The 24,044-nt window shown below is 49.5% G+C and overlaps 1 protein-coding gene across 1 annotated transcript in view; it reads left to right on the top strand.

Annotated features, from left to right (window-relative positions):
• The first annotated feature begins 9,003 nt into the window (after nucleotides 1–9,003).
• HHIP (hedgehog interacting protein) overlaps nucleotides 9,004–24,044 on the top strand; it is a 272,593-nt gene continuing 257,552 nt past the window's right edge. Inside the window, exons 1-2 of the mRNA XM_069631219.1 lie at nucleotides 9,004–9,678; nucleotides 19,956–20,154. Of these exons, the coding sequence (XP_069487320.1) occupies nucleotides 9,412–9,678; nucleotides 19,956–20,154 (466 nt within the window). The 5' untranslated portion in view covers nucleotides 9,004–9,411. The remainder of the gene's footprint in view (nucleotides 9,679–19,955; nucleotides 20,155–24,044) is intronic.

Below are 24,044 nucleotides of genomic sequence, written 5' to 3'. Positions count from 1 at the left end.
ATTCCCCCTCCCTTCTCCCGTGCACTTCTCTTGCTGTACTTGCACGCTCCAAATGTCACAAGGCCTAGTAGGATCGTTTTAGTTTTGTCCTCCCCTTTTCCCCCACCCTCTTGTCTTGTTGCGCCTCGAAACACTTGTGTATAGGCACATTATCAGGGCTCAAGTTGAGGGTACACTCAGGTGGACGAAGTACACCCACTTTTTTCAGAGGGTGGACTCAGTCCCCCCCAGCAAAAATGATAAACATTGAGTGTCTTCTTTGAATTTGTGAAATAACACCGGCCTCAGGCCTCGAATCACAGTGTTTAAGTTCGCAGGGCAGACACTTCACCACTGCACTATACAACCTGATGAAAAATAACAAACGACTAAAGGCGATGTGTCCCATTCCGGTACTACATGTTCCAGGAGAAACATTGGTATTGGTGTTTGGAGTTTAAAACATGAACACCTTTAAACGTTTTCAAAATATTGTTAGATTGTTAGATTAAAATATCGGCTATTGGTTTTGTGTGTGTGAGTTGATTTTATGAAAGGCAAATGCCATTTGTCCCGTTCAATCTGGGTGGTTGTGCAAAGCCAATTCAATGAGCTGTGCATATTTCACCTTGATATGCTCGTTTTCGGCGACGTCACATACCACTGCGTTTGTTAATGAGTCCCCCCACTTCTGTTTTTAAGACTTGACCCGTGCACATTATAAATACCCAATCCATCAAGGAGGATTTTTGGTCAATAAATAGAGAGGGGAATGTAATGGTACAGATTAGACCAGTGACACACAAGGTCAAACGCAATCTGCAAACGAGAAAGGATATATAGAATAAGGAAGATGGAATATTTTGCTGCAGCCGCCATTATAATTTAGCGAAATATAACAAAAGTTAGGATAGAGTTCATTTTTTCCATACTGTAGGGTATTAATTAGTATTACACTATAGGGAAAGTTAGTTTGTTGAATATACAGAGAAGGAACATAGTAAATGGCGGCAGGTATAGCTTGGTAGGGTACATACAAGAATATTGAACATGACAAAAGGACTTCCATTTTGAGTGAGCAAGGCCCTGCAGGATTTGAAATGAAAATATACAGCACTGGGGGTTAGATTGCTGAATAGAGATTTTGGTGGTTCACTGCGGTGTCTGAAAGACTGAGAGTGCTAAGGTTGAGAAAGGAGGGAGGACGCGATAGGGAGCTGAAACGGCACTAATTGGCCTTCCCAGGGTTTCAGCCAAGATATGCAACAATTAGTTGGTTTCTATTGATGGCCGAGTAAAACACACAAAGCTTTGATCGCCAGGCACACACAGTAACATTGGCAAGGATGCTATAGTAAGATGAAAGCGCCCACATAGTAGAAGAGGTTTAGTGAGCACATGAAGAACATGGTACGACTCAGACCTCGCCACCCTTAAAAGCAAGTGCAGGGTGGCTGAGAGGAAATGGCATGCTTCCGGCACCTCCTCTGACAAACTGGACTGCCACCTGCTCCAAAGGCAGTACCGGCTCTCTGTCCGCACCAAGAAGAGAACCCACATCCGAGTCTCCGTCTCTGCGGCATCTAACAACTCGGCCAAACTCTTTAAAATCTGCAAAGAGCTGGCTAATCCAGCTGCAGTCTCTACCTCTCCTGTCCCCTCCCAGGCCCTCTGCATGCCCCTGGCTTCTCATTTCATCTCTAAAACTCAAGACATACTGTCCTCTCTCTCTCTCTTCCTCTCCCCCTGCCCCCTCTCCTCCCTGCCCTTCCTCTGGCCCGTCACCGGCCATTTCTCTTCCCTCCTTCTCTGCCTTTCCCCTGTTCTCCCCAGACGAGGTTTCTAGACAAGTCTGATCTATGAAAGTCTTGTCAAAACAGGTTCACCCCTGTTCCTCCAAAACCATCAAGGACCACATTGACACCTTGGCCCCTGCCCTGGCTGACTTCTGCAACCACTTCTTTGCCACCAGAACCTTCCCTTTCCCCCTGAAGCACTCCCTTGTGCACCCTCTTCTTAAGAAACCCTCAGCCGACCCCTCCTGCCCGGCTAACTATTGCCCAATCTTCATCACTCCTTTCCTGGGCAAACTCCTGGAAAAACTGGCCATCTCCCAGCTTAATCTTCACACTGAATTGGTTGGTTGTCTCCATGAACATCAGTCTCGCTACAGAGCTGCCAGAAGCACGGAAACTGCTCTCCTGAACATCCGTGAAGACCTGTTCTCAAACCTCGATTCCAACACCCCCTGTGTCCTCATCTTACTTGATCTTTCGTCTGCCTTTGACACGGTAAACCATGCTATCCTGCTCAACTGTCTCTGTGATAACCATGGCATCACCGATCAGGCCCTGGCTTGGCTGACCTCTTTCCTCTCTGATCGACCCTCTCTGGTCCAACTTGGTGCCTTCCTCTCCTCTATCTCTGTCTCTAACTGTGGTGTCCCCCAGTCATCTAACCTCTCTCTCTGGCTGTTCATCCAATACCTGGCACTTCTTGCCCACCGCATTATTGCTCTCTGCCCCAACTTTCAGTGCTATGCGGATGACAACACATTTTCAGGCTCCCTTCTGCCACCTCTTCTCCTTCTCTCATCTCTGTCAGTCTGCTATCCAGGAGTGGTGTGCTGCCAAAGATCTCTGCCTTAATGCCAGTAAGACAGAGATTCTCCTCATCGGCACACCTGCTCCCACCTTTCCTGTCACTCTCTGGCTGGCCTCTCTTGGCCCTCTTCCTGCTCCCACCTGTGAGGCTAAAAATCTCAGGGTCATCTTCGATTCCACACTGTCCTTCACTCCTCACCTCTCTGATGTCTCTAAGAAGTCAAACTTCCAGCTGCGCCTCCTCAGAGGTATTCTTATTTCCTCTCCTTCCCTGAGAAGCTCACTGTCTCCAGAGCTCTGGTTCTCTCTAGGCTGGACTACTGCAACAGCCTCTCTCTTAATCTACCTGCTTCTACTCTCCGCCCTCTGCAAATCATCCAGAACAGGACTGCAAGACTTGTCCTTGGCCTCAAGCCCAGGGATCGTATTTCTCCAGGACTGAAATTTCTGCACTGGCTCCCAGTGGCTGCGAGGATTAAGTTCAAAACCCTCTGCATTGTCCACAAGGCCTTCTGGGGCCTGGGGCTACAATACCTTCAACTCTCTCTTCCTAAATATCTTCCTTCTTGAGCTCTTCGCTCATACGCCTGGTCAGTCGCTTCTCCAAGCAACGAGTTGGTGGTAGATCTCTTTCCTCGGCTGGGGCCTCCCTCTGGAACAGCCTCCCTGCCTCCCTGAAAACTGAGGAGAACCATCTCTGGTTCTGGAAGCACCTCAAAACCTTCCTCTTTGCTTCTCCTTTCTCTCCTCCTCTCCCCTGCAGAACTCCTGGTTGAAACTGAAACTGCACTGGTTACCTGGCTACCTTCTGATCTCAGGCCCAGGTCCCCTCCCCAACCAGTCGCACACCTGCACTGCCTCCCTGGCAACCCCTGCAATTTGGGACTGTTCCTGTATCCCTACAGTCTCCTACTAGCATGTGACACCTGACGTCTGCACTTACCCTTTCACTTGCCACCAGCTGGCCGTACTTTTTTACTCATTGCTTTATTTTACTGTCAATCCCATGTACTGCACTGCCCCCTCTCCTTACCCCTCCACTTTTCCTCTTCCCCCTTTCCCCTGCACTTGCGCAATCTCAATGTCACCTGGCCTAGTAAGATTGTTGTCTTCTTTCTTCCCTCGGTTTCCTCCTCCCTTTTCTCATCGCGCCTTGAAACACTTCTGTATAGACACGTTATGAATGACAACAGTTTAAAAACTGGTTGAAAGGCAGGAAATGGCGAATATATCAGCAGGATGCTGAAGAGATGTTAAAAATGATCTCGACCAAAAATTCCTCAGGAACATGGAGAATCCTGAATTCAATAAATGCGCCACAAAACTCCCTTATAACTAATGGAGTATCAGCGGAAGTCTGGAGAAATCCTTTTGAAAGACTCTTTAAATCAGATTCGGCAGCACTTAAGGAACTCTCTCTATCTAAAGTAGCGTGGTCCTTCCCAACGGAAAAGCATGACATCAAGACCTTTATACTATCAGCAAGTAATTCCAGGGCCCCTGGCCCAGCTGCCGTGTCGCATTGTAGGTTAAAAGAGGATCCGGAGGGTTGGGCCAACCCGATGTTTGACCTCTTCAATGAAATTAAAACAACTAAGAAGATTCCACCAACCTGGACTTCATCAGTTATTGTACCGATCTTCAAGAAGGGCGATAGGTCGGAACCAGCCAACTATAGACCTATCGCCCTTCTTGACGTGATGGGAAAGATCTTTGGTGCTCTGATCCTCAAAGCTTTAAACATCTGGAGGAAGTCCACTGAACACTCTGACAAATGGCAGGCTGGCTTCGAAAAAGGCATTGGAACAGATCTCAATCTTTTCATAATTAATCACATCAAGCCTGTAGCTAAATTCAGGAAAGAATATTTGGTGTCAAAGGTATATTTGGCGTCAATTGACCTGGCAAAAGCTTTTGAAGTGATAGAAACACCAAAGTTATGGAAGAAACTAAAAGCTTGGAACCTCCCTGAGGATTTGAGAGAGGCTCTAATGGTGTTATACACGAATACAAGTATAAAAATGTAACTGGGCAAGAAAGGTCTTCTAACAGAGTCAATCAGAACCACTATAGGATTGAAACAAGGGTGCACACTAGCTCCCACTATCTTCAACCAATTCACATCCGATATTCCTAATGCCTTTGAAAACATCAGGACTTTTCCCCCACGACTGGCGGGAGAATCAGTAGGTCATCTGCTTTATGCAGATGATCTAATATTTTAGACCAGACGATAATTGGACTACAAAGGCAGTTAGATGCAACATCTAAGTATCTGGATGAAAATGGACTGGTTGGGAATGCATCCAAATCAAAAATACTTACCTTGGGTGGGAAAATTGCTCATAAAAAATCATCCAAACAAACATTGTATTTAAAGGGGGGGATACCTGAAGTAACTAGTCTGATATACCTAGGAGTCTCAATCAACAATAGTATTGCAGAGACACCGCAAGTAACAAGACTTAATTCGCAGATGAGAAACCTGACATCGCAAGGGAAAACAATTATAAGAAAATATTGTAGATTCACACTGGGGCCCGTAGTGGACTTTTATAAAAATGAAAGCAGTGGCAACTATCACATATGGCTGTGAGAGCGCTTTTCTTATCTCCGGGGACCTATGGCCCAAACTGGAGGGTGTTTATTGGAGGCAGGTACTATTAATGCCAAATTCTACTGCCATAGAACTAATACAAGAGGAGATGGGCCTAACATCACTTTACGCTTCTGTCAAATAGAAAATGCTGTCCTTCTTCCGTAAATGCCTCCTTGGTGAGCTGGATGGAGGCTTTAAAGTGTTGAAGAAGGCCCTACAAGAACAAACCAATAAAGTGCTAATGCTCTGGAGCACACTGTGTAGATCTATCCTGGATGAACTGAGTACGACAGAAGAAACTTTAATTACCCAACCAGGAAAAATAAAAAAAGCTCCTGGACCAAGATTGGATTCAAACAATAGAGAGGGTAAGAACGCTCAAAATATATGGCCAAAAAGATCCAGCATATGGCCCTAGAGGGAGCCTGCGACGTTATCTAAAACGTTTCCCTTGCCCAAAGCATAGAAAGGATTTTATGCAATTTCGTATGAATCTAATGTCAACAAAAGAAAGGTTGGAAACAAGGAAAGCATTACATTTAAGAGACTATACTTGCAGGCTTTGTTAAGGTCAGAAAGAAACCCTACTTCACTTAACGTTGTATTGTTCCAACCTTCAACATGTTCGTAACAGATGGCTGGGTACATTCTTTGCAAAATACACTACGAGAACTTTAGAGGACTGGTGATTGGTACTACTTCAAGGTGATTGGGTGTCCCTTACACTGGCTCTTCTGGCCTTCTTGAAAGTCATATTTTAAAAAAACAGGAGAAGGAAGAGCCTAGAGAAAATTGATGGAAAACTATTCTGTATCGCCTAGGGCTCTTACTGGGCTTGTTTTAAGACTATTACTTGCTTCCATGGTTAGAATGTTAATTATCTTTTTTGTCTTGTTTATTTATTAACTTCTTCTGTTTTTCATGATTTTTGATAAGATAAAAGCTTAAGGTTTTTTGATTAAACCAAATGCTAATTAAAAAAAAGAATATATATAAATGACATATCATATCATATCATGGTAGCAAGATGACTAAATGGAAAAAGTGGGCCTTGCATATTGGCCCCGCACCACAATAAAGTAATAATTTTGATTAAATGATATTATGCAACTGCAGCAACAGTGTGTGCCGCGAGGGAGGACATGATGAACTGTCCAAGGTTATCATAACTGTCTGGGAGTTGGGGACAGAGTGTGAGAAAGCGAGATGAGTGTACATTTGTTATTTTTTCCCACACCAGTGTGTTGATTTGTCCACATTGAAATATAATTCAATTGTGGACAAATGCTACATCCAAGGCTGTATGAGTAACCACTGACCAATGGAGCACCAGTTTTGTAATAGTGTCAGCACATTGTGGTGCCAGCCAATCAAAGATTGCCGAGATGATGTTTATGAAATGACGTCTCATCTAGAGGGAAAAACCATGGGCAGATCCAGAGATTAGGGACCAACCAATGAGCATTCATAATATATAGAATATTATAGGTGTTTGCTTTTTAATATCCAACCAGCAGGCTATAATATTGTTTTTTTAGAATTATAACAACTCATGTAACACAGTAGTTTTTCAAGAATGTCTTCTTCAGGACTAGTTATTTTATGAATAAAGTAGCTAAAGTTGTTTCTTCATGCACTTTGGTCGGCTCCATTCTTTTTTATTAAGTGACAGACTAATTCATGGAAATCTGTGTGCAAATCCCTATTCAGCGTTTCATGGAACTGAATGCACAGGACTCATCCGGGACTTGCGAGGATTCTGCACAAGCCTGGCATGTCTCTGCGAGTGGACGAGCACCTTGTGCGAGACACCACGCAGAGTGTGGGCATGACTTGCGCAGAGGGCTGGGAAGGGAGTGTAACACTGCAAACGTGGAAGAACATGCAACCATTATACGCCCACTATTGCACGGAACAATACGTATCCAGGGATCTTACTGCACAACCTCCCCGGCAGGGAAATGGCCACCAAAGCCTTCATACTATCTGCCATCGGAAGGCAGGCATACAGACACTTTCACATAGGAATCACTGTGCACAGGTAAGATTGGGTGTCGGATTTAGGGATGCGTGGACGCAGCCGGCACTCTGATCTAACTTAGGGGTGCTCGTACGCAGTGTAGCGGGTGCCGGAACGGTTTACTGGGGTTCGTACGTAGATCTTTCGAGTTTTACCCAAAGTATGAAAAATGATACACATGTTGTCAGGGTGCAGGTAACACGGCGGACCCTGCACAAGGCCCCCTGATATAGAGGCCTGCTTGCGGGGGACCCCACGCACTGTTTGAAGGGGCGTGTATTCGCACTGAGAGGCGCACGCAAAGGTGGCTGTTCTTGTTTTGTGTGGGGGCGTGTCAGGGGCCGTCCTGCCACAATTTGCATATAGGGTTACTTTGCACAGACAATTCCATGTATACATGAAGCGTGCATTTTTCATTCTGCACGCAGGCTCGCGGAGTGTCGTTCTCGGCACGCAGCCGTTGCGGGATGACTGCACACTTTTCCATGAACAGGGCCCTGAGTTTTTGGGAGCAGGAATTCCGTAGCAGCATCATGGAACTGTTTTACAGTGACAATGCTGACGTGTATTTGGGGGGTAGCATCATGAAAGACTTTGGGTGACTTACATACCTTTTGCCTGGTTGTGTTTCATCTGTTTTGGAAGAATACCTTGTGCCTCATTACAAGTTAGGTGATGCAGTAAAAATGTAATTACATTACTGCCATTGGGCCTCATTCCGAGTTTGGGGGTAGCCATGGCGCTATTTGCGCCATGGCTGCCTCCAAAACCGGGTCTGACTTTGGTTTGGTGAGATGGGGACTTACCGGTCCATTCCACCTTGGAGGGACAGGTAGGTCCCCATTTACCAAACCATTCCCCATTCCCATTGAGCCCACATAGGGCTCAATGGGAATGGGGAGGGTGCAAATAACGTCCCGGCACATGCCAAGGCTGTTATTTGCGCCCTGGTCCCCTAACGGGAACCGTAAGGTATGTTTGGTCTGGCCAAAAGTACCTTACGGGTCCCGTTAGGGAACCTCGGAATAGGGCGCAAAGGGATTACCGGCACCAGTGTCCTTACCGGTGCCCGGTATCCCTTTGCGCCAAACTCGGAATGAGGCCCATTGTGTTAGAAGTAATAGAATTACCACCATGTTTACAATGCCCAAAGGTGGTGGATTTACTGCACTCACAATTACCATCCACTGTAAATCCACCAAATCGACAACAGAGTCCCATATCAGACAGAAATTGGGATTACCATTGTCACGCCACTACTTGCCAGCCAGCAGTAAATATACCGGACAAAGTGGCGCTAACAGTAACCGAATTTGGTGGTATTTCTGCATGAATGCCGCTAAACTTGAAGTGCAACTCCTTATTTTGAACCAAAGTGGTTTATGCTAGATCATTGGCACGGTACTAGGAAATTAATATATGTATACTGTGCTCCAATTCTTCACGGTGATATGCCCACCCGTGAGGGATGACCAACCCACGCGTGCGTGGAGCTCATGTGCAAACTCCGAGGACGCAGCTTGGCGTTTTGTCTTGCAGGGACCCATCTGCCCATGGTGTCATTGAAGACCATGGGCAGTTTGTTCTAGGCTCTGCAGCACCCCAGACCTGCCCCCTCCCAGCGACATGTCTTACCCCAGACCTGCTTTCTATCAGAGCACCGTTCGCCCCAGACCTGCCTTCTCCAATCAGCGTCATCGCCTGCACCTGCCCTTTTCATCCCCATCGGCCGCCCCCACAGGTGCACTTGCAGACCTCCAGCAGTAGGATTCCTCTGGCCTCCGACCGCCTGCAGGCAGCTCCTCAATCAGCCCCTGTCCCAAGCCAGCAGACTAACCCCACCCCTCCGCATCTCCCAGACCTGCCCTCTGGCACGAGCATCAGCCCCTAGCCCTGCCCTGCCAGCAAAGTCACCCCCCAGCAGCACCTCGACCTTGCTTCTGACAGCAGCATCCCCAGACCCGCCGCTATCTGCTCCCGGAGCTGCTCGTGGCCCCCTGCGGCGGAATCCTGCGCCCGCGCCCCGGCGGCAGTCAGACCTGCTGTCCGTCCGTCCGTCCGTCCTCCGCACCTCTGCCCACCGTGCGCGTGTCCAGCCCGCCCGAGAGCCGCTGACCCCGCGGACCGAGCCCCTCGGAGCCCCTGCTGGTGCGCAGGAGCCCGCACCTGCGTGCGCCGCCGCTTCCTCGGTACCTCGGCTGCCCCTCGGGATGCTGCCCCTGCGGCCGGCGCTGCTGCTGCCGCTGCTGCTGCTGCTGCTGGCGGCGGCGATGCTCGCGCAGTGCGCCGCCAAGTTCGGGGAGAGGAGCGAGCCCCGCAGCAGGAGACGCTGCCTCAATGGCGGCCCGCCCAGGAGGAGCCGGCGGAGGGAGCAGCCGGCCGGGGAGGGCTGCCGCAGCCTCTACCCGCGCCTCTCCTGCTGCTCCCGCACCGACAGCCGCCAGGGGCTGCTGCGGCTGCTGCACGGGGAGCCCAAGGTAAGAAGGGGCCGGGTCGCACCTGCGGGCTGCGGGCTGTGGGCGGATGCGCGCCCAGCTGGGGGCGCGACCGGACAGCGGGGCTCTGGGTGCAGGGAAGGTCGGCAGAAGAACGAATGGGCTGAAAGGGCGAATAGAAGGAGCGCGAGATATGAAGCAAAGGGCGAAGGACAGTTACATGTAGAGAGGGTGAATGGAAGACAATCATAACTGTGATGAAAAGGTCAAAAGTAGGTGATGAAAGGGTGAACACGATGCTTGGATTTGAAGTAAAAGATTCCCGCGATGAACAGGTGACCATTAGGTAAAGAAAGGGTGATATATGCAGAGGGGTGGATATGAACAAAAGTTTGAGCTGATGTAAAGAATGGATAAGAAGTCAACACTGGACATAAAGAGTCGATTGCCGTGATGAAAACGTGACCAGTATTGCAAAAAACGGGTGAAAATGAGAAATGGGTGAATATAAATACAATATAATTCTGATGTAGAGGTGGAAAGGAAGAGCGGCGGATATGAACAAGATACACCCAGGAGGAAAATGTGACCATTAAGGGAAGAATAGGTGAATAGGAAGGGGAGTATCACAGGGGAGGGTTAGGATGACGGAAACGTGACTATGGTGAAATGGATGGCCATGAGAGAACGGGTGAATTCGACTACAGGGCGAGTGTGGAGAAATTGACGAATGTGACAGAAAGGTGATCGTGATAAAAGAGCATGAAAGAGTGGGCGCGAGCAGCCAGTGGGTGATCATGTGTGCTGGGATACTGAAGGTATTTGGAAAAGATCACCCATGCACGAGACTCTGCCCATTGGCTGATCGAAGCATGCGCTGCCCCGGTGGACTTGGCTGGGTGCCCCTGCCCCAGGTGGTCCACGTGCATGGCAAGCCGCGTGGATCGTTGTGGGCACGCGGGGTGGGGGACTGGGTGCAAGGGGCGACTTCTCGGGAGCGAGGCGAGTTTCTGGGATGCCGGAAAGGAGATGGCGGGAATGCAGATGTGTGCGTTATTTACCGGCGTGTGCTGGGTGCGTGATGGATGCTCTGCTATTGACGGAAGGAAGGGTGTGTGCTGGCCAGTGGACTGGCCGCACGCAGGATGTTATTTCAATATTGCTTCCCAGATATGAGGACGGGAACATGTTTTTGGGCGCAGGGAGCGGGGTGCGCGCATTTGGTCCGTAGGGCGCAGAACGTGCACGATGGCGCATGTTCTCGGAGGCAGGGAAGAGTGATGCTGTGTGCAGGGAATCCGTGCAGTTTGCTCGGAGGAAGGAGCGTTGCCTCTCTAGCAGGATTGGTACTTTATTTAAATACGCAGGGTGACAGGGTGCAGGATCAATGCTGCACGCGACGTATTGCTTCCGGGGTTTTCTGATAGGTGCTGCCCATGGTCAACAAGCACGTCTTGTCTTTTGTGTATAGTGCTTGCTGTCAACGTCTTGCCACTTCGTACCGTTTGAGTGGCATGCCAGCTGGTTGTTTGGGCTTTTTAAACTCGGGTCTGGTGAGAGCCAGTCGGGGCGGGGATAGGTCCGTATATTGGGTTGTGGCAGCGTTGGGTGCCAATGTCAATGGGGCGATGGGTCGACTGTCGGGCGACCGCCCTTATGGTCGGGCGTGCAGGGTCTACTTTCTGCTGCTTAGTCGGCTGTGCGCCCAGAAGTCGCTCTTAGGCTCCAGCTGACAGCCGTGTCCGTAACCAGAAGACCCCACAAGAAGATGAACACTGCGATTTACTCTGGCCGCACACCTGCGCGCCCCCTATCAGCGTGTAAGCTGATTGTAGTTTGCTCAGTTTCCGCATTCCTCGCCGTTGAGTGGGGCGCCACCATCCTGTCGACGCAGGTATTACTCGCTGGCAGTGGTGCGCATCTCGGCCTGGACACCATCCCTAATTGTGCCGTGGTTTATTAAATCGTGTCTGTCTCTCTCCTCTGCGCACTCCCATAATTGACTTAATTTGCCAAAGATCACACGGGTTGTTCGATTAGGGGCGCTGGGATTTGAGGCCAGCCCACTGGCTATCGGTACCACAGAGGAGAACAGCGAGAGAACGCATCCCGTGTGTCCAAGAGCACATGGGCGCAGTGCAACTGGTGCTACGAGGCATTGTAACCCACGAAATAAACAATCGGATACACCCCCATTCCCATATGCTATCTTTCCCCTCGAGGTTGCATTTAATTTAAAAGTCTTCCTTTACAGGACTGTCGTTGTCAGTGTCTGGGCGATGCTTGGAAAACTTGCCGCTCAGTTCTCCTGGGCCGAGAAGAAGGGAAAACACCCGCGCCCCCGTCCTGGCCGGTTTTTATGCTCCGTTCACGGTAGATTTCCCCCCATTCACATGTAAACAGCTTCCCCGCATCAACGTGCGTGTCTGGGTGGCATCTCCCACTTTGTTTGCTAACAAAAAGCCATATTGCATCATTTAATTTGCTCAAGTCATGCAAATGGGAAAAAATCAATAGGACAAAAAGGGGCCGTCTTCTCCTCCTCCCCACTAAACTGCTGCCCACACACGGAGCCCCGTTGCTTGTGGCGGGGGAATAACAACAACACCATTGTGCGTGCGCTCGTCTGTTCACTAATGGGTGGAACTGGAGAGCATCATTCTCTCTCCCGCAGCCCCCCGCCCCCCTCAACCTCCTGTCCAAGTGTTCGTGCCGCGTTTGTCCTGCCAGTTCTCCCGGGGAGCGCGCGAGGGCCGCCTTTGGTCCGGGGGCTCGGCCGCCCCGCCCCCTTTATTCCCAGCATATGCAGCAGCAGGCTGAGGCAGGGGTTGCTCCCTCGTGGCGGTCCGGGATCCCGACGGCTCCCGTGCTGGGAGGGAGTCCGCGAACAGCAGGGCCCGCCGCGTGTGGCTTGAGTTAGGCGCAGCACCGGAGCTGGTGGTATTCTGCGCTGGCTGCCACACGACGGGAAACTGCCCCATCTGCAAACAACACGAAGCCAAGGCTGCAGAGTGTTTAGGGTGGAGGGCGGCAGGCAGGCAGGCAGGCCGGCGCGACAGGCCCCTCTGCTGCACCTTGCAGGCTGCCCCAGTCACGGGATGTCATGGGATGTCTGCGGAGGGATTGTTTTCAAGTGCACCCCTTACCAACCATTTGTGTGCCGAGGCCCTTACACAGACAAAAGCTATTGTGGAGCACAGCCAACCGAACAACTCATCCCGGGGTTTCTTTAACAGCTGGCCACAATGGCCTACTGCCATATCAGCCAGCATTTGAAACTAAACCCGTGAATGACGGGACCCAGTAGCAAAGTGCGCGCAATGGGCTCTGCTGCGCAGGCCAATGGCTGTACCTGTTTCAAAGAGCAAGGCACGTTTGCAGGGATGTGTGTGTGTCTTAACCAGCAGTGCATTCTTCATTTAGGGCCTGATTCACACAGTGTTTTTCAATGGGATTGCGCCATCATAAAATGCTTCTGTCAATCAGGACCTTATTATTGTTTACAACTCCTTAGAGGCGCTACTACCGTAAACCTGGAATCCGCATGTTTGTCTTTTTTCACAAGAACTTTTTTTGAATCGTTTTGTCTCTACTTAAATATATGTAATTCTCGCCGAAGGGGGTGTCTTGTTAGTAAAGGTCCAGTAGACTCCCCAAGTGCTTGTGCATTGGTATAAATGGCAGATGGACAGCACGGCCTCCATGCAGAGTTCTCATAATTGCTCAGAATGCCACACCATCGCCCAGCGACTGGGTGTTGGTTAGGGTGACCAGATTAAAAAAACATTTTATGGAACATTCCATAGACATAAAAGTAGGACTAAAGTAAACACAAATAAAACTGTTGTACTACTTCTACGTCGCTGGCCTGTTGCGGGGATGTGGGGAGAGAGGGGGGGATGGGGGCGTGAAAAGCATTCACGTCCCCATTCATGCGTAGGAAGAGTCGCATCAGGGCCGATTTCGGGATTTTGAAATTGGGTCCCGTCAAAAACCGGGACCATAGCCACCCACCCTTCCAATCCCGGGACAGGTTTTATAAAATTAAAAAACTCCCCGGGCGTAGGGTGATTTCCTGGGAAAACCAGGGCGTCTGGTCACCCTATGTTGGTGCATTAAGTCTGGGCAACCCCCCCGCGTCCCCGAACCTCACTGAACCTGTGAGGTGAACCGAATCCCATATACACGATTCTGTAGATGGACACATTCTCACAGGACTCGCCGGGGCTCCCAAATTGCTCCTGCGTTCACGTCTGACTCACCAAGTCAGGGGTTTCATCTCTCTGGTGGCCACTGACAACAACTATGTGTGTGTGTCATGCAAGGTGCTCACTGGGATTCTGTCCCATATCGTAGTCACAAGAAGACAGTATGGGCCTGATTCGTGGATTTTGTTTAGAACGGTGCAAAGTCACTTTGCACTGCCAACAAACACCCTGATTCACAGAACAGTGCAAAGTGTATTTTTGCAGTGCAAAGTGACTTTGCACTGGCTTTGCACTGCAAATATACACTTTGCACCGCTCTGTGAATCAGGGCGTTTGTTACCACACTAAAAATTCCATGAATCCGGCCCTACGTGTGTTTATCTCCTGTTTCTCACAAACTCTTGGATTTTAGATCTAATCAATGTAAACTATTGTGCCCCCTCCTGGAATTATCCTAGTAACTTCCTGCCTCGGTCTATAGGACGGATCCCAAACTGTTACTGGACAGTCCCACAAGGCCACGTTTGGCTGAAATTCGAAGGACCTTTGTTAAAGTTCACTTAAATTGACCTGGTGGTAATTTGAGTGATTCAGGGTTCATCTAAATAAGTTTGCCCAGTCTTACTGTGTGCCTGCCCTCGTTGGCCCAAGTGGGGCACTGCCTTATGCAGGGGTGGCATAAAGTATGAGCGCACACACATAATGATCATAGTATAGGAAAATGGGGTGACACCTGGGGTGGCCAATCAAATTCCAGGGGTAGCACCTGCCACCGCAGGCCACTCCCTGCTATATAGCCAACCTCTCGTCACTACTTGAACAGGGGTAACCATGAAGGGCCAACATGGAAGAGTGGAGAGCACCCGGTGACAGATCAGTCATCAGCATGGTCGTGGGTCGTCATAACTCGCTGGAGGGGGAGGTGTGCACGACTGAATGGCGGGTTAGAATGATGCCGCTATGTGTCCACCCGCACATGCTCACACGCGAGAACGCTGCTGCCTGCGCCCCTCACAAGAAATAATAAACTATTCAATACATTGGTAGGCAAAAGTACAGTCAAATCCCATGCCACATTCTTGAATGCAAAGAAACTGTAGGCATGTTTGGGGATGTGTGTGCCCGCGTAGGTTTCTTACATAATGGATCATTCCGCCCAAAGGCTATTTCAAAGCGCTGTGGGGGAGAGGAGCATGAAAACTAACCCCTTTAGGAAATGCAGGCGGCAAGGCCAAGGAGAGACACACAACACATGAATCATTTTGGAAGTCATTTACTTGCAAAATGCCAGAGTATTATATGCATGGCATCATAAAACCCTCAACGTCCCTCTTGTGTATCCCATCCCACACTTATGGTGGAGGGAGTGCTTCTATCTACTCGGGCCCAGAGAACGGTGTTAGGGGAATGAAGAGACCCCAAAGAACCAACCATCCCCCCATCCCCGTTCTCCCTGCCCCTGTGCGCTTACCGGATAAACACTGTTTGGTGAGTGCCTGCCATGAGAGCTTCACTGTTGAGCGTCAGGGTTCGACCGCCAACTAGGAGGAAAATCTCTCTACCTGTGTCCCCAAACGTTGGAGTCCAGTATATGTTATATGTCACTTGTATAGCGCCTACTACCATTGGTATGGCCTTGAAGCACTGTGGAGTTAACTTTTTTTAGCCAACACGAATATGGGTAGGGAGAGGCTAGGTCCCTAGGAGCAAACCATACTTATCAGGGAAAGAGTGTGTGCCGTGACAAAAGTCTAAAGGGCCAGATAATGATTTGATGGGCATTTGTATAGCGCAGCGTTCACCCGAGGGCATCTTGGCGCTAATATGACTGGCTGGTTCGAATTTTGCATGGGTCTCAGCTGTATTCTAATGGATGAGGTGTTGCATGTTTTGCGTGTCTGTAATCGAGTAGTGTTTATTGAGAGGTATGCAGGTGAGTGGGAAGAAAACGGAATGTGGTTGAGCGAAACAAAAGCGAGACTCAAAAATGCAAACCCAACACACCTTCAATGCAATTTGCTAAAGATACTGCTCAGACCCAGGCCCTATATTCACCTATCCTACCTCGGAAATTACGGGTGACTTGGCAGGAAAAGGCAGAGCGCAGGGCCCTAGCCATCTCAGGTGCCGAGTCTCAGGCACGCCGGAACAAAGAGGGCGAACATCGCTTTGCTCCCACTCTTATAGGTCCATGCCCGAGACGACCCTGCTCACCTGTGGACTTCCTGCGGCGACCAGTGTTGGGCCGCGCCCAATAATGGCATCACCACGCCGCTGGGCACCAGAATTCCCTATAAACCTTTCTCACCCCCTGCCACACCTCCCAAAAGTGTCACCCCATCCTGTTGCTGGGGCCTGCCGACATTATCCATACAAACCCACCTCATATTAAAGTGAAGACATGACTCTTTGACCTTGGGCCTACTCCGATGCCAATGTAGCAGTGCTGTTTGTTCAAATGTGGTGGAACATTGTCACGTTTTCATTTAGCTGGATGTACCCATATAGTACTTTAGAGCACAGGCGGCACAGCACTGCGTCCCCTGGGGCGCTGCGTCCCCTGGGGCGCTGCCGATCTGCTCCAGATCGGCACACGCAGTTTGGAGCCATGCCTGTTCTTTTCACGGGTAAAAAGGCTTAGCAAGGACACCACGTATGGAATGAGGCCACGTGGCATGTGTAGAGCATACACAACAGAAAGCCTGTACCAGTGCGAGTAGAGGACTCAGGGGCCAGTGTAGACAGGTCACTGCTCGGGTAAGCCATTCATCTTAACATGTAAAGTAACATAAGATTAAAACAAACTTCATGAGTAGCTATCTGCACATCTTCCTGTGTGAGAAACTCGTCACTCGTGTGTATTTTATTTATTGTGCATTTGTTAGGCGCGTATAAACTGTGTTTCAAAGCGCCCACATGGCAACAGGGAGGGGACATGGGATTGAAAACAATATATACACTGGAGGATAAAGCCAAACTTACTAGGCCTTGTGAATATTCAGAACGTGCAAGTGCAGAGAGAGGAGGGGAAGAGGGAGTGGGAGGCAAGTGCTAGAGTGTCCGTGCTCGTGGGTGAGCAGCTGAAGTAAGTGCCAAGTATTGCAAGTGCTAGGGAGCATAGAGCTGCAATAAGTGGGTAAGTGCAAGGCTACAAGTCATAGGCCAGTGGGTGCCGAGGAAAGAGCTGTGTGCAGGCAGAGGCTGAGGCGATTGGGTGTGGGGAGGCCGGGGCCCCAAGGACACATAAGGGCCCTGGCCACCAATAACAGCGACTGTGAGATTAGCAGAGGAGGGAAGAAGGGAGCAAAAAGGAAAGGCTTGAGGAGCTTCCGGAATTTGAGGAGGTCCGGCTCAAGACGAAGAGGAAGGAGGAGGTTGTTCCACAAGAGGGAGCCAGCTGAAGCAAGAGATCAGTCTCCAGACCTATGTCTAGTGAAACGCTTCACACAAAGAGAATTAGTACCAGAGGAACCTAGAGGTCTAGAGGGAGAATAGTTAGTAATACCAAGTTGCAGATAGCATGGTCCCCAGCCGCAGACAGCGTTGTGGATGATGGAGAGGGATTTGAATTTAATCCATGTAGCAACCGGGAGCCAGTGAAGAGTTTTTAGGGCAGAAGAGATGCAGTCCCTGGGCCTGAGGCCAAGGATAAGACTCACTGCCCTATTCTGGATTAGCTGGAGGGGTCGTAGAGAGGAAGAGGGTAGATTCAAGAGAAGACTGTTACAGTAGTCAAGCCTAGAGAGAACCAGGGCTCGGATAACATTATGCTCCTGGGGAAAAGTGAGAAAAGGGAGAATTCCTTTGAGAAGTTGAAAGTGGGACTTCTTAGCAATGTCTTGAATGTGAGGGAGGAAGGAGAGGGAGGAGTCGAAGATAACTCTAATGTTTTTGGCTTCAGATGAAGGAGAAGGGGGAGAGCCCATAGAGGATGGCCAGAGTGAGGGGAAGAAAGAGGGAACAGGTGTCCCAATAGGAAGGATCTCACTCTTGCTGGCATTGAGGCAGATTTTGTTGGTAGCGCACCAGGACTGGATGGCAGATAGGCAGTTCAGGATGATGGAAGAAGTAATAAGGTTCGCAGGGAGATTGAAGAAAAGTTGTGTGTCATCTGTGTAACATTGGAAGTTGAGAAGGTGGAAATGAGGAGTGCTCGTGGACCAAGGTTTTTTTAAAGAGCTACAGGGAGAGTTTGGAGCCCTAGGGGACACCACAGGTGGAGAGAGATAAGGGAGGAAAAGGTTCCCAGAATAACCTTGGATGGGCGGTCAGTTAGGAAGGAGGTCAGACAGTCCAGTGCCCGCTCCGAGATACCCAGGATATCATGGAGCCGTTTTATGGGGATGGAGTGGTTGGCCGTGTCAAAGGCAGAGAAGACATCGACTTGAATGAGGACAGCTGGGGAGTTGGAGTCCAGAGATGCGAGCACTTCATGGGTGTTCAGAAGAGCAGTTTCAGTGCCTCTCGATGCTCGGAATCCAGGTTAATGGTCGTGGAGACCGCCAACAAGTTCAGTATGAGAAGTAAATTGGGGGAGGCCAGTTTACCAAGGAAGGGTGTGATATAGATAGGGTGGTAGTTGGCTGAGCAGGTGGGGTCTGCTGAAGGTTTTTTCAGGAGAGGGCGCACAGGGGAGTGCTTGAGGGAGGAGGGGAAGCGCCATTGGCAAAGGAGTGGTTGCAGAAATAAGTGAGTGCAGGGGCAAGAGATCTGGAGGAGCAGGGTGAAACCTGTTTGAGGAGACCTTCATGGGGCAGACAACTCTGGTGGTCTCATCAGGTGTGACCGGGGCGAAGGAGGAGAGAGAGAGGAGGAGGGAGGATGGGAGACCACATGAGGCAAGTGGGTGGAGTAGGGGTCGATGGAGAGGGATGCAAAGTTGCTCAGGATGTCCTCAGTTTTTGTAGTGAAGTGAGTGGCCAGTGCGTTGCAGAGGACTTGGGAGGGGAGGGGTGAAAAGGAGACTGTGGACGAGCTGGCTAGTTCCCTGCAGATTTTAAAGGGTTCAGCCGAGATGTTGGATGCACCAGAAACCCACGCCTCGATGTGGGCCCTTACTTCGCACAGATGGAAAGTCTCTATTGTCTTTGAAGCAGGCGACACGCCAGTTTGTCAGAGGGTAAGCCAGAGGTCTGCCACTTCCGTTCCGCAGCTCTGCACTTGCGTTTCAGGGCTGCTAGTTCAGAGTCGCACCAAGTTTTACTCTTACAGGCAGGTTTCAGGCACATCCTCAAGACTGGGGCAAGAATGTCCAGGGTGTTGATAATGGCCCGATGGAGGTTGCTGAGAGCAGAGTCAGTGGTGGACTATGGGGTGAGGGGTCGGGGGATGAAGGTGGATGTGAAGGCAGTAGCTGACACTCATTTCATCGGACGGATGTTCGTGAATGAGGTTGGCAGGGCTTGGGGTTGTGGAGTCAGAGGGTCAAGGGGTCCCAGGTGAGAGCAGAGGAGAGAATTGTCTGACCAGGATAGTGGGGTGACCAGCAGGGGGGGATTGGAGAGAGATCAGAGTGGATGAGGGTATCCAGAGTGTGTCCGAGTGGGTTGGACTGGAGGGAGAATGGAGAGGGATAGCGAAGTGCAGAGGTCATGAAAGAGCGCTGCCAGCTACATACCAGCTACAATAATAATAATTTATTTCTCATATAGCGCTACACACCCATAGGTCTCAGAGCGCTGAAACTAACAGACAACATTATTATCCCATTGAGTGGTCCTCAATGTATCGACCTTGGACAGATGAAAGGCTACGTTGACTGTGCCGGGATTCAAACCTGCCACAGCAGGCGGTGCACAGATAGCAGGGGTGAGCACCTAGCTCACTGTGCTATCTGACCAGCAAGAGACCCACTGTAACAAGTAGCTTGTAGCAGAGTGGGACACGCTTGTACATTGTGGCCGTTAATTGAACAAGACATGTTCCTCTAAATAACTTATTTTTGGTCATGCGTCATGCTATGCCTGACTTCTTCTCTGTAGCTAGTCATAAAAAAGCAGACATATGACAACCCGCCAGACCGCCCCCACATCTAAAATGCAATGACCATGCATCACCATTTAGGTAGTCAGTGTGGCTCCCATGCTTATTTCTGTCTGGTTTGTGTTGCAGATTTTTTCTGTCACGAACAACACAGAGTGTGTGAAGATGCTGGATGAAATTAAGTGTGCCTACTGCTCGCCCCACGCACAGGCCCTCTTCCAGTCTCCCGGGGAGCGAGGGGAGGCAACGGATAGTGAACTCATCCTGCCCCTGCTGTGCAGAGACTACTGCCGGGAGTTCTACTACTCATGCCAGGCTCACATACCAGGTAAGCACACGTCATATTGAAGCGCTGTGTACTCTTTTCAATGCTTGCTTTTGCCCATCAGTTCGCTAGGCAGGCGCTTTACTTAAAGTATGCCAGTGTTGTCCACTTTGCTGTGCCCCTTGTTTCTCCATCCCCTACTTAAGTGTACTGGAAGGCACCAAATCAGTTACATAGCAGTTCCTTCTTTTCCACTGAAGTTATCCAAGACTAAAGCTGCCAGAATGCATTTGTTTATTATGTATTTGGAGAAGACTGGACAACTGGTGTCCCTGTGACACAGAGCTATGTGGTCACTGGCTGCTCATCGCTCATGGTCCCAAGGCAGCCTTTTAAAAGGCCAAAATTAGGGGGAGGGTTTGAGTTTTTCGGTTTTAGTTAATGTATATTTATTTTGTGGTTTACTGTAACACGTGCATGGCCCTAAGAGGCGTCTTGATTGACAGGTTTGAACCACACTTACTGAAACATGATACCCATAATTCAATGACTTTTGTCATCCTTATGAACAATTAAAGTAGCAGTTTTCCTTCAAAAAAAGATCACCTAAGTATTCAATTTCTAAAAAGCAAATACAATAATCATAACATTCTTGAAACATAGAGTGCCCTCCAGTTACTGGAGCTCAATGGAGATGCAGGAGACCCAAGGAGCACCACTTTCTGCAGCTCACATGGGATACAGGACTAGACTCAAGAAGCATCATTTTCTGGAGCTCACATGGGATGCAGGAGAAGACCCTTCACATCATTTTCTGGAGCTCAGATGGGTTGCCGGACTAGACTGAAATGAGCATCATTTTCTGAAACTCACGTGGGATGCAGGACTAGACTGAAGGAGCATCATTTTCTGGAGCTCACATGAGATGCCAGAGTAGACAAAGGAGCACCACTTTCTGGATCTCATATGAAAAGCAGGACTAGACTCAAAGGAGCATCATTTTCTGGAGCTCAAGTGGGATGCAGGACTAGACTCAAAGGAACACCACTTTCTGGAGCTCACATGGGATGCAGGATTGGACTCAAGGAGCATAATTTCCTGGATCTCACATGCGATGCCGGAGTAGACTCAAAGGAGCATCATTTTCTGGAGAACACATGGGGATGCGGGACTAAACTCAAAGCGTAATTTTCTGGAGCTCACACAGAGATGCAGGAGTAGACTTAAAGGAGTGTTATTTTCTGGAGCTCACAAGGGAAGAAGGACTTGACTCAAGGAGCATCGTTTTCGGGAGTTCACGTGGGGATCTAGGAGTAGACTCAAAGGAGCATTATATCTTCTAGACATATCAAAGTCACAATTCACCAGTACAGTCAAGGAGGTCCCTAACACAAGAATATTAAGAAGTGTGCACATTCTCGATGAGTCGGGGATAGTTGTAGACTTGTAAATTAATATATGTATGCAAGAAGTAAATCATTTTAGACTTGTAAGCATAATACATGATGGAATTAGGGCAGTAGAGTTGGATTACAGTGTGAGAGTAAGTGGATATGGGTAGATAAGGGTGATTTATATATTCAGGAGGGCATCGTAGGCATAAGTCCACTATGATAACGCATATTACATATAGAAACAGATGTAGCAGGCCCATTCTAAACCAGGGGAAAGGCCGGAACTTGCTGATTCTCCTTGACATGTTTTTTTTTTATATACTAATCAAAGCCTGTAGCAGCCTTTCCCGGAAGTTACTAACACATAACCTGAAAGTGAAGTGAGAGTGTCAGCCTTTTAATTGGGGTGAGAGGGGATGGGGGTTGCAGGAAGTTTAAGATCCGTTTGAAAACCTAGTTAACGAGGACGCACTGAAGGGCAAAGCTGTGACTGATTGGTGTGGTGCCTTGCCCGGCAATATAGATGCCATGTGCACAGGTGTGTGGAGAAACACATCTACCGTGTAACACTCCTCAAAGTCCAATCCCAGACATAGCAACTCACAATCCAGTGGGAGGGCGGTGGGTTCCTGCATCCAGTGCTCAGGCCTAAATAAAAAATGCGGGGACGTCGCGGCACGCATTGGGAAGTGACACCACAGAAAGTGTGCATAGGAGACATTTAATGGTGTTTGTATACAGACTGCTTCTGGTCTAGTGGATAACAGTGTTGCGCGCGACCCGGTTCAAACCCCAGCCGTGAAGCTGCACATTGCAAGTGTGTAAAGAAAATATTTGTTTTTAATTCCTTAAAGTACAGGGGGCGGCGTCCCTCCTCTTAGACAAGTGGGCGGACCGTCCACACGCGTGGTCCCTCGACTTGAGCCCTGCCTGCATCACACCCTTAACCGACATCGTGCACGTCACTGGACACATTGCATTGCCATTTCAAAACAAGAAACGCAGTTTCGGCAACATTTAAATCAGAATCGATGTGGCGGAGATGAGCTATAGACCAGTGGGATGTCTAGTTCGCAAGCTCGCGTTTTGCTGTTGAGCTAAGGCCGCAGTGCAGCAGAAATTGCCGGGCTCCCTTTGGTGTGGCTCGACGCGTATCTAAGCTTATCCAAAAATGAAAACATTAGTATTGCGTTTATAAACTGCGGAGGCCTTGCGGAGGCTGCCCGGGCCAGCTGCGCTGCCTCTTAATCACCTTCCCAAAAGCGGAAGGACTTCCAGGGCCGCCTGCTGGCCGGCGACTCCCGATCAGATAGCGGAAGGGGCCGGAACCGACGCCAACAATTAGCGTCTTCTCTCAAGTGCACGTTATACTTGCTGGGCCAGACAAAAACGCGCCCACATCTGAGAGAAAAGGTAGGGGAAAAAAAACGCTACCAGAGCGCGGATTCAACGTGGGCAGCACGGGAGCTGGAGCTGCTACGGGCCCACTGCCCCCTTCGCCTCCCCCACTAACATATGTGCTGACGAATGACACATTTATTTTTCTACAAAGTTTGTGTATATGTAAAACTGCTGAAGTGCATCAAGATGTCAAGTGCTTTCTGTGGCCACCCAGGCTGCCTTGAAAGATCACCAGATGAAAGCACCATTTAAGCACTGGACAGGGCCGCGTGCTTCCCGGGAAGGCCTCCCTCCGCGTGCCTGCGCGTCAGCCGGGGAGGCTGGGAGCCTCGCCCGGCGTCCTTTGTTGGGGAGCAGCCACAGGGAATGCGCTCCCGAAGCGCACACTGCGTTCGCCTGCTGCACAAGACAGGAAGTCTACGGATTATTGGGAGTTTGTTGTAGAGCCATTAGCAACTATTTCCCTTTCTGAAAGCTGCATCTTCCTACTGTGACACCATGGCACACGCTTATGGAATCCATATCCATATTTAACTGCTGGGAAATACAGGGGGTGCAAGTATTTTCTTCTTCATGGTCCCTGCTGTGGGAGGAGGGGGAGGTTTTCTTTTTTTTATATTGTATGAAGTTCCCATCGTGCCTCTACTCTGCACCCGCTGCAATGCTTTTTAATGGGGATAGAGCAGAGGAGGTGGCGATGAGATGCAGGGGGTCCCTGCACGAGTGTATTCCACCTCAGAGTTGCTTGGCGCTCGTTGGGCCTCGTTACTAGTTTGGCATTACAGGGACAGTAATTCGCCAATTTACCAGCAAAATCATTCACCGCCTCCTCGCTTCGGTCCAGTGCACTAGCATGGGATTATATGAGTCTTGTTATGTATCCCACCTTTGGAGTCCATAAGAATCCATGGGGATTTCTGGCACATTTCCTGCCAGAGGTTATCCTGTGTGCTAAATCTTCTGATTATTGAAGGTAAACTAGGGTATCTACCTCCAATGATTTGCTGGAGGTGAATCCTTCACTTTACATCCGCACTTGGAATTCAGCGGTGCAGTAATGCAGCAGTAACATGGCGGTAATGGAGTTACCACCATTTTAACACCCGTTTTGCCATTGTCTGTTCGATTTCATGTAAAGTGGTCTTGTACCGTGATGCC

The sequence above is a fragment of the Ambystoma mexicanum genome, chromosome 6q (genome assembly GCF_040938575.1).
Source record: "Ambystoma mexicanum isolate Mex_15411 chromosome 6q, UKY_AmexF1_1, whole genome shotgun sequence".
NCBI lineage: Eukaryota > Metazoa > Chordata > Amphibia > Caudata > Ambystomatidae > Ambystoma > Ambystoma mexicanum.
The sequence above is the reverse complement of the archived record's forward strand: the minus strand, read 5'-3'. Positions and strand labels throughout refer to the sequence as shown.